This window comes from Stegodyphus dumicola, chromosome 2 (assembly GCF_044657685.1).
Source record: "Stegodyphus dumicola isolate Sdum_Otavi_A_Nest chromosome 2, ASM4465768v1".
Classification (NCBI taxonomy): Eukaryota; Metazoa; Arthropoda; class Arachnida; order Araneae; family Eresidae; genus Stegodyphus; species Stegodyphus dumicola.
The window spans coordinates 277,785,406-277,796,515 of NC_140769.1; the positions used below are offsets into that span (position 1 = coordinate 277,785,406).

Here is an 11,110-nt window from a genome sequence, read left to right on the forward strand (position 1 = left end):
GATTTGAATTGCTGCTGAAAGGAATGTACACTACTCAAAAAAAAGGGACAGTGCTATATCTCCCGTTCTACTGGGCCGATTGACAAAATTCAAACTGCGTTTTTCATGTCTCGACTTAGGATATATATTAGATTTATATATAGCACTATTCTAACATAGGTATTTTGACACAAAATCGGACTTTTTCTGAAATAACATACCAATTTTTTTACATATTTGGATTCTACGGCTCAAATTATGCCAGAATACCAAGTTTTGTAAAAATCGTACGAGTAGTTTTTAAAATATTAGCTCTCAAAATTTTAGCTCCTCAATGTTAATTGAATTCGGCAAATATTTATTAATATCTCTTTTTTTACTAAACTTTTATTATTTTTTCTCTCACATTTCGAAATTTAGGTTCATTCCAAATAAAATTTACCCATTTTTTGTGTTTTATTTTTTAAATTTCTATTTTTAAATAATTTTTATAAATTTTTCGAAAAAAATTTTGAATTATAACCTATAAAATTTTTACCATCATCATAAAGTAGGTGTATTTTTAAGCATATCTGCAAAAAATTAGACTTTTTTATTCAAAATTTTCTAAGATATACACGAATTTACATATTTTCGCATTTTGAAATTTGGCATCTTTTTTTTTTGAGCGATAATAACGCCAAATGTGGTCTATGGATTTTTGTTACACTGAATTGCCACAGCTATTTTTAACCTTAAATTTCAAGTAAAATTTTACGGAGAATTAATTATATTAAATTTTTTCCCACAATAAGATGTAATAAATATTTATTAATACTATATGAAAATCTATTTTTTAAATTATAGATGATATTATTCAAATTTTTAACAATTTTTTTAAATTTCTCTCTTTCATCCTTTTTTTAAAAAAATAAGAGTACGTTTTTCTAAGAGTAAATTTTTACCTTCGGCGTTTTATCGTCTGCTACTTTACTTCGTTTAAATCGAATTGTCTAAAACTGAGAATTTTCGTTTAATGTTTATTTGAATTTAATGAAAATATTTTATGACATTAACTGCATAATTTATTTCTATTGAATAATCATTTTTATAAAAGTCAAATTATGATATAAACATACAACCCTGTAGAGACTGAATTAATGGAAGTTCAATGGTTATGTAGAAATGATCTGCAGCTACTTAATGGCTGGATAAGTCAGCAGATTCTGTGGACAAGCAAGAATAATTATATAAACGACACCCAACATTCTGTATTTTTGTATTGAATGTCAATTTAATCTGTAAAAATGTATTTTTGTGCGTAGCTTATTTTCATTATATCCTTAAAATTCTAATTTAGAATGTAATTGTCAAGAACTGAATCCTAATCATCAGTAATATAATAAGTAATTATTACGGTTATCAATAAATCCTTCTTATAAAGTAATTGCAAATATTTCAAAAAACTTTCTGACTGAATGCAAATATTTTTCTATGCAAAATTTTTAATTTATATTAATCAAGATTGCACACGATGTTATTTATTTGCACTTCAATTTTTACCGTCAGCTCTAGTAGAAGTTACAAATCAATTATATTTAATTAAGGATTGGATTGGATTATTTAATTATGGCAAAGCACACGAGGGCTATCTGCCTAAAGGGAGGGATGCCTTCGTCGAGGACTTTCTAAGGTAAACTGGCTCGTATACACGTTACACATGGGGAAAACCACTAAAACGCCCATGCAGCCAGCCCGTTCGCGGGATTCGAACTTCCGCCCGAACTACCAGTGCTCAGCATCTTTACCGCTCGGCCGCTAGTAGGCTATTTAATTAAGGAATGACCATCTAAATTTAGAAATAGCGTACCGTAACAGCAATTCAATTATTGGCGCCGTATCTTTCATGTTATTCCTGATTGGCAAGCTACATGATTTTTAATGAGTATTCGGGTTTTGCTAGTAACTTCATTTGGAAATCGCGCTTAAACTAGGTTAGTTGGTTATTTGAACATAGAAAGAATGTGGGAGCTATTTGGTTAAGATGCTTTCATAGAGAACCTAGAAAACTACGAAAACCAACTATGCAAAACCCTGGGTTAGACTTCGTAACAAACAGTTAGTATTTAACAATCTTCAAATGCTAGGCAACTGGTGAGGCTCCAATTAAATCTCCAATTTAATATTTTATTTGTAAATATTTAAAATATTGTTGTATACTTAGACATAAAAAGCAGAACTACCAAGCCGTAGTGCAAATGAATATTCATTTTCTTTTGCAATAAATGTATTCACTTAATATTCTTGGAATATGAGCCAAAGATGGAACGTTCTCGGAAGATTAAAGAAATGTTTAAATCCAGTGATATAAGGTTTGTCTTAGAAGCTCAGGATCAAAACGATTCTGCAATTGCCCCATTAGTTGACTTGTAAATGGTTGTGAATTAAGCAGATGACTTTTAATCTTACGTTTTCAGTCAGACAACGTATTCCAAATGTTTTGTATTGCATGATAATGCATCTTTTCATTATGCAATAAACAGTCGGAGAACCGCTTGTGTTCCGAAAATAAGTATGTATACTCAATCGTCCTGCATGTTTTTCAAATTTGTCTTCTTGTGATTTTTTTTCTTTCCCAAAAACTAAAGTTGCCTCTCAAAGGAAAGTTTTTTTATATTGAAGAGACAAAAGGAGTATGACATCTACTATTAGAGACATATCAAAAACAGATCTCTACAAGCTTTCTCTTCCATTACATGTTGTGCAGTCAGACAAAAAGTTGCATCAGCGTAAATTCTATAATCTATTTTTATTACACTCTGATTACTTTACTAACATACAGTGAATATATACTAAATCTTTTACATCAGCTTAAGTAATTCGGAATTTTTGACGGAATTGTTGTCGGAACTAGGACAGATAGGTCATATTGAATATTTCGATAATCCAATAAATTGAAGGTCGAAGTTTCAATATTTTATTTTCGGAGGGAGGGGAATTTTTTTCAGTTTTTTCCATTATCCTAAGTATATTTGCTTCGATTCTTTATTTTTTCTATAAAAGCAGAAATCTTACGCATGGTATACATATAACGCATAGCTTCAATTAAAATTTAATAATATACAGGGTGTTTATAATTAAAGTTCCACATTGAAATGGTCATAAAACAAAAACTACTGGATCAAATGCTATCAAACCTGGTAATCGTGTAAAAGAGATCATAGGAATTTATTTTCCGCGAAAAAAGGGAAGTTCCAAACCTCACCACCAGGGGGAAAATGGCGCTGTATGCAATATTTTTAAACGAAATATGGGTCGGAATCTAACTTAACCTTTTGTTACACGGGTTTAATATGTTGCATACCCTTAAGAAATTTTGAAGTAAGAAAATTACCATTTAAAGGCGTTAAATTCGATAAACGTCGTGTGCGCCATCCGTGTAAGTGAGAAATTTGTCCGTGAAAACCACGAATTAGCGATTAGAAAATGTGAGATCGCAAATCACTCGCACAAGTGCGTACAATCTGGAAATCGTTTTCTTACAGATCGCTAATTTGTAATTTTTTAAGCCTGAATTCGGCCCTAAAACATGAAGATACTGATTCAAAACGCTTTTAATCGATTGGGGCCAAAAAAATCCCTCATGTTATCGATCTAGTTCCATTGCATTCTCCTACTGCATTCGATTGCATAGCAGTCATTCCACACCGTTTGGTGTGGAATGACAGCTAGTTTTATAACTGAACCATTTTTCTCTGAAGAACAGTCGACAGCTGGACTACTGTGATTGCAGCTCATTTAGAGTCAATGTTAAAATGTTTCGTGATACATGAACTGCAGTAACGTGGCATTTTAGATACTACGATTTTTATGCACGGCTGGGCCCCACCTCACGTGTGTCGCACAGTTACTTAGGCAACATTTCACGAATGAACGTCTTATACGCCAACACTTCCCCTCTTCTCACCAGACCTCAACCTCTGTGACTTTTAGCTATGGGGTTTTCTCAAAAGCACTGTTTATGGTGATAATCTAAACAATTTGGCAGAAATGAAAAATGTTAAACACTGACATGTCCGTAACATTCCTCCCGATATGTTAAGAGCTGCTGTTGAGAATGCAGTAACAGGATTTAACTTGCTTTTGGAAAATGCTAGATGCTACATTGAACATGCTTTGTAACACGTTTCGGAAATTCACATTTTAAACAGATGTTTTCGTGTCTTATTTCATTTAAGAATCTTGTATACAGCGTCACTTTCCCCCTGGTGATGAGTTTTTTTAACTTTTTTTTTCCTCGCTGAAAATAAATTCTCATAACCTCCTTTACACGATTCCCAAGTTTGATAACATTTGGTACGGTAGTTTTCCTTTTATGACCATTTCAAATTGGAACTTTAATTATAACCACCATGTAAATTAAACTTTAAAAATTTTACAGTTTGGTTCAAGTCCCAGCTTTACATATATATATATAAATATAATCTTTTATATTAATCCTCTTAGAAAGAATGTTTTAAGAAGCTAATTTTTCTCTTGCGTTATAGATTGTATAAAAAAACATGATCTTTAATATGATTTAGATTGTTTCAGCCGATATAAGAATCGGGTTACTCGGTGGTACAGAATTAACCCTGCTGGACTGTTTTATTTCTTTGTCATTTAGCAAAAATCTTTTAATTAAAATATTTATCCTTTGGACTTCGCTTTTTTTTATTTATAGTTAAAATGACAGGCTGTCTTCAGCTGAAACGCAATTCATGTAATTGATATTTTAAAAAATTGACAAGAAAGCAAAATTTATGGAAGTCTAGCAATCGAAAAATCTTAATTTTCTTGTGTGTGCACTGAAAATAACTGTAGAAGGAAAGAAGAAAATTAGGGAGAAAAGTAAGCAAAAATTTGCAGGGAAATTTGGCTCTCAGACATACCAAGATGTTTCAAAAAGTTGGACGCTTTTGAAGATACTTTCAGGATACTTCAGTGAATTTAGGTGTTCAAAGAAAAAACACTTGGACGTGTACACCAGCAAATACCATTAATTGAGCTTGTGGTTAACAGAAAAGACAATATGGTTTAGACTATATGGTTGTATAAATTTAAATTACGTTATAGAACATCATAACGTATCATAAATGGAGAATCCCATGATTTTCTCATTCGAATTATTTGAAGATTCAGGAGTTTATCCAGTGATGTATGTGGATGTCACCTAAAGATGTTTTTTTTTTTCCTTCTGATGAAACAGCGGCCGAACGATAAAGTCACTAAACGCTGGTAGTTCTGTCCGAGGTCCGAATCCCGCGAACGGGCTGGCTGCTTGGGCATTTTCATGGTTTTTCCCACGTGCAACGTGTATGCCAGCCAGTTCCCCTTAGAAAGTCCTCCACGAAGGCATCCCTTCCCTTAGGCAGATAGCCCTAGTGTGCTTTGTCATAATTAAATAAACCAAAACCTCTTGATGAAACCAGTCTTTCCTTTCATCTCATACCTTCAAAATGTTTAGCCTCTAAAGACTGATAAAAGCTCTGACCAAATATTGATGAAATGGATTGAATTGAATTATTAAGTTACGTCAAAGCAGGGCTATCTGCCTAAAAGGAAGGATGCCTTTATGAAGAACTACACGGTACACATGAGAAAATCCACGAAAACGCCCATGCAACCAGCCCGTTTACCGGGATTCGAACCCCGGAGTGAACTATCAGTGTTCAGCGACTTTATCGCTCGGCCGTTTGTGGGCCTTTATGAAATGGAAGGCGATAACTTTATTTAAAATGATTGTCAGAAATATCAAGATATTTCGAAAATTGGATATTTTTTAATATACTTGTGGAATGCCTAAAGAAAAGAGCAAGAATAAAGTAGAATGCCTGAAGAAAAAGAGAAGAAAAAATACATTTTACGGTAAAATTTAGTATTTGTATTTTTTTTTTTTTTTTTTTTTTATTTAAAACTTTTTAATCTTATGATATTTGATTTTTACGATTTCAAAAATAAAATATTTGACTAAAATATGAATAACATTTAAGAAGCCAAATGTAGGATAAAATTGTGTAAAGCAATGGGCACAATGATAAAACTGTTTAAAGCAGTGTATGCAAGTCATCCTAAGTTAAATGTCTCTCTTATTTATATATATCTTTTCTGAACGGAACATTGAAAGGCGTGTTAACTGTGCTTTACTGTATTTTCTCTTTTAATATATGCAGTTTTCAAACGCATTGTAGTCTGGATTACAAAGTATTCCTCCGAAAGAAACACAATTCAAATAAATAAAATCAAATTCTGGAAAATTTATATTAATAAATATATTTAAAATGCTCAATTCGAAGGAATAAATAGAAAATTTTAAAACAATTATCTGAAGAGACAATGCAACACAAACAATTAAAATAAAAGTTAAGAATTTAAAAATTATCTAAAATAATAACTATGACAAAAAATATATATAAAGAAAACTATTTGAAAAAAAATAAATGCTGCACCTTTATTTACGCAGTTCGAATAAGTAAGTAGAAATTTTTAAAATAGTTATTCGAAAAAAAAAAAAAAAAACCATGCAACTTAAACAATTAAAATGAAATTCGAAAAAGAAAAAATTACTTAAAATAATAAGTTATAATTAAAAATATAATATAAAGAATATTATTTGGAAAAAAGGAACGATGGTGACTTTTTTTCCGCTCACAGGAAAGGAAACTAGGTTGCCATATATTAAGAAGTTCGCCAAGTGAACTATTCTTGGCGCAACTGACAAAAAAGTGCCAACATAAATTTGTGAATTTCTCCGTAAATTTCGCTCCAAATTTTACAAAATTTCATATTTAGGTGTAATTTGAGTCGTAGAATCGAAATATGTAAAAAAATTGGTATGTTATTTCAGAAAAAGGTCCGATTTTGTGTCAAAATACCTATGTTAGAATAGTGCTATATATAAAACTAATATATATCCTAAGTCGCGCTTTCGAGACATGAAGAACGCAATTTGAATTTTGTCAATCGGCCCAGTAGATCGAGAGATATAGGACTGTCCCATTTTTTTTTTTGAGCAGTGTACTTGATATTACAGCTTATGATGATATATGACAGTTTGAAAGATATAGTTAATAAAAAAAGTAATTCTTTATTAACAGAATAGATGGTTGAATAATAATAAAAGAAGATATACCTATCAACTGATCTCAAATATGGATAAGAAAAGATGTTTTGGAAACAAATGTATAAATTAACTCTATGCGAATCATAGCCCGCAGAGCATATTGTCACTTGTTCCAGTCAGGAAAATAACTGGTTAATTTATATATCTGTGTTGAGAAGCGTAGAGGATCTTAAAAGATTACATTCATTGATTAAACCAGAGGCTCCCAATTTTATGCCTGTGGGCAACATGGTGCCCACCGATCATCTAACATGTGCCTCCCATTGTGTTGTCACAATAAAAATATGTTTAAGTTTTCATTAAAATTCTATGTAAAAATGTTCTCATTTTTAATGAAATAGAAATTATGTCCAACACAGATACCAGCATGAAGTGAAATGCGACCGATATCTCTTAATATGTGCATATATATCCAACTATGAATTCACCTTGAAAAAGTAAATGCCATCCAACAGATATTCTCGAATGTGCTCTTAGGCACAAAAGGGTTGGGGACCCCAGGACTAAATCAACCAAGAAAGAACTTAATAGAAAATGAAAATATCATGATGTTAACTTGTATGCAGACTCTGACTGCAATATTATTTAAATTATTTTATAAATTGTAAATTTTGTTTAATTTATCTTGCATACATGTGCCTTGATTAGCCTATTTCTGTAAAATTTATAGTTTCTTTATTTAGTCTTATTTTTGCTAAGTAGGTATCTGAATGATAAATGAGTTGTTCACTTTAATTTTATTGTATATGCTGTGTAAAGTTTACAGTTATTTTATTATTGCTAAGCAGTAAATTGTATCTAAATGCTTTTCATGTCAAGTTGCACGTGTATTAAAAATACAGATATTTCTTGAAAATGTCAGACTACAGTTAAGAAATATATATATTTAATTCTTGTAAATCATATCTTTTAAAAATGAAATTTGGTAGTGAACTAAAGTGAATGTTAACAATTACACTAGTTGACTTTCAATGAAATTTCATCCTGTATATTTGATATATTTTTTTTTAATCACATGAAATCAGCTTCCCATTTTTAAGTTATGATGAAAAAGAATTTGTTAAATAGGTGTATCATAAATTGCCATTTATATTTATTAATTAATATTTACGTAGGTGGTGGTGGCATTAAAAAGTCTGGGAAAAAATGAAAGTATCAAATTTGAAAGGTAAGTCCTTTTTGAGAACTCGGTGTGTGTTGAGTTAAAAGTTTAAAAATTATTATTTAATTGTATCCTATATTTGTGGCACATTTAAAATTTTACCAAGAATGGCCCATAAAAGGCCACAATTTCACAAGTTTAAATTTCATTTTATGTGTACACTACACTCTCGATTATCCGCGGAATTGGGTGGTGCAGCTGCCGCGGATAATCTTAAAAAAAGCTAAAAACGGGTATAGAAAAAAAAAAAAAAAAAAGTCATTCCAACTTTAAAAAATCATTTTATATACGATAAAACGTAAAATAAAAAGCAGAAAATGTTTAACTAACGCTTAATATTTTAGTATATCACTCAAAACTAACCTAAAATGCATTTTGTTAACCTTTTAACTTTCATCCCCGAAATAATCTCGCGCATAGCACTGGTATTCCAAAATGTCATGCCCGAATATTACTCGGGCTTTTTTTTTTTTTTTTTTTTTTTTTTGAGTACATCATATTGTTATATCCGAATATATATCGTGAAAAGTTTATTTCGGGTTCAGTTCAACAGATGGCAGCATTCGATTGAAGGTTTCAAAGGATAGAGGTTAAAGTTCAAAGTGCACGGCATTTTTTTGATTATTTGACTTTGAGGCAAACATTTCATTTTTGGAGTAAAAAAAAAAATTCACAATTTATACACCCAAATCATCAAAATAACTTGACAGTTAAAAGGTTAATGAAAATAGAAAAGTGCTTTGGATACTTACGAGAGGTGTCAAAGATATAGAGAAAAATTAATACATGTGTACTGTTTTAATACTGTAATATATTATGTAATTACAAAAGCATAACTGTAAAGCTACACTTTTTTGAAGAAATCAATCATTTGTGTTTACTTTTTTGCTTTGGAAGCATTTTCTCTTAATCCGAGATAAACATCTTCGTTTTATTGCTTCTTCAAAACTGTGCATAATAAAATGGAAGAATACAGATAATTTTTAAATTCGGTGCAATGAGATCATCTAAGAATTCTTTAAATATTTTAATATAATCTGATGTGTGGAACAACAATGTTATGAGAAGACATTTGCAAATATGTTTTTAAATGCTTGGCATAACTTATAACTAGTTACCTTATTCTAGGATGATGATGATACCACAAGTAAAAAGGAAAATTTTCCAATTAATAGATTATGAGAAGAAATGCTGAATGAAAGTGATATAGTAATATCCATTATAATTGTCAATCAGTAAATATTTCAGTCCAGTCATCAATCAATAAGTAGTGGCAAAATCTGTAATATAATTTTTAAAACCAAAAAATATCACCATTTAAGCTTTGCCTGTTTAGAAGTCTCGTTTTAATTTCATAAAGTGGTGGTCAAACACTACCTTTCTTTGTGTAGAACAGAATACCTGTTTCCTGAAGAAAGAGGATAACCATTTGTTCATCTCATGGCAAATCCTAAATTGTACATATTCCTGAAAAAAAGAAAAAGTCTGGAAATACAAAAAGAGCTCCAAGTGTATGGTCTTAAAGGAAAAGAACCAAGAAATTTTCCAATTAATTGAATACGTCAGGTGTTCTCAATTGGTGGTATGCAAGAGAAAAATATGTGGTACACAAAGAAGCAAGATATTTTTAACTATTAAATTCAAAAATTAAAACCCCAACATCCTGATTTAGTTTTTTTTCTAACACTCGTAAATTTATGCAATCTGAGCTCTGTTCAAGAGTGGTGATGGTAGTAGTACTTTGTAGTGGTGGTACTAAAGGTTTTTAATTTTTGTTTAGATGGTACGCGTAGTCAAAAGGTTGAGAACCACCGGAATATGTTAAGAAATGCTAAATGAAGATGATGTAATTGAAGTCTTCATTGCAATGACAATGCAATATAGTAAAATTTATAGTATAGTTTCAAATCCAGAAAATATCACAGCTGGTAATGAAGAAAGTGTTAAAAAGAGCCAGTTATAGGAATTTTATAACTGAACAACTTTCTATAATGTGAAAGAAAATATTAACACAGAGAACAAAATTGCTTAAATGACTTTTGAAAAAAAATTTTTAATTAGACAAGTAAGCTTTCTGAGAAATTTAGATTCTCTTAAAATCTTAAATGCTTTGTTATATTACAAACAATTTCATAATTTCTACATGCCTTTTTACTGGATTTAAGTTAATAATATAAAATTTCGGAAATTCAGAATCGCGAAAATCCTGACAATTGCGAATCTCGAACATATTGTATTTTTTAATAGTTCAATATAAAACATTATTTTTAAAAAAAGATTTTCTTTGAGAAAACTTGGTAAGTAATAAATGAAAATAACTAAATGTATTTTTTGTCTTGAGAAGGATCTGTTATTTCATTATTTTAAGTTTCTGATATACATCTTTATACACCTAGGTAATGCATAGAATTTTTGAAAATAATTTACAATTTTAGAAACACTGTATAACTTATTTTGATAGATTATAATTCGTTAGATTAAGATTTCTGTAGCTTTTAAATTCAACTGAATAATAAAGTTAATTATAAAAATATTAATTCACAATTTTTTTATTCTCTTTTTAACAGGTTTTGATGACAGCATATTTTTAATTTTCAATGTTTTCAATTCGTGCTGAATTTGTCCTTTCCTTGCATTTATAAACTTGTACATAACTGCATTTGTAAACCATCAGCAAATAAACGTTTTCCGCATTTTAGTGGCTGTGTTTTTATTTGTTGTTAATAGTGCTTTACATATGATCAAAATAGTATTCACAATTTACTATATTTAAATATCTCAGAAATATAGTAAATTGTGAGCACCATTTTATAAAAATTTATAAATAA

General features: G+C 30.2%; 1 protein-coding gene across 1 annotated transcript in view; it reads left to right on the forward strand.

Moving 5' to 3' along the window:
* Positions 1–10,980, forward strand: part of LOC118188780 (translation machinery-associated protein 7-like) — a 39,650-nt gene extending 28,670 nt beyond the window's left edge. The window contains exons 4-5 of the mRNA XM_085812203.1: positions 8,236–8,288; positions 10,850–10,980. Coding sequence (XP_085668329.1) covers positions 8,236–8,270 — 35 coding nt within the window. The 3' untranslated portion in view covers positions 8,271–8,288; positions 10,850–10,980. The remainder of the gene's footprint in view (positions 1–8,235; positions 8,289–10,849) is intronic.
* Positions 10,981–11,110: the final 130 nt, after the last annotated feature.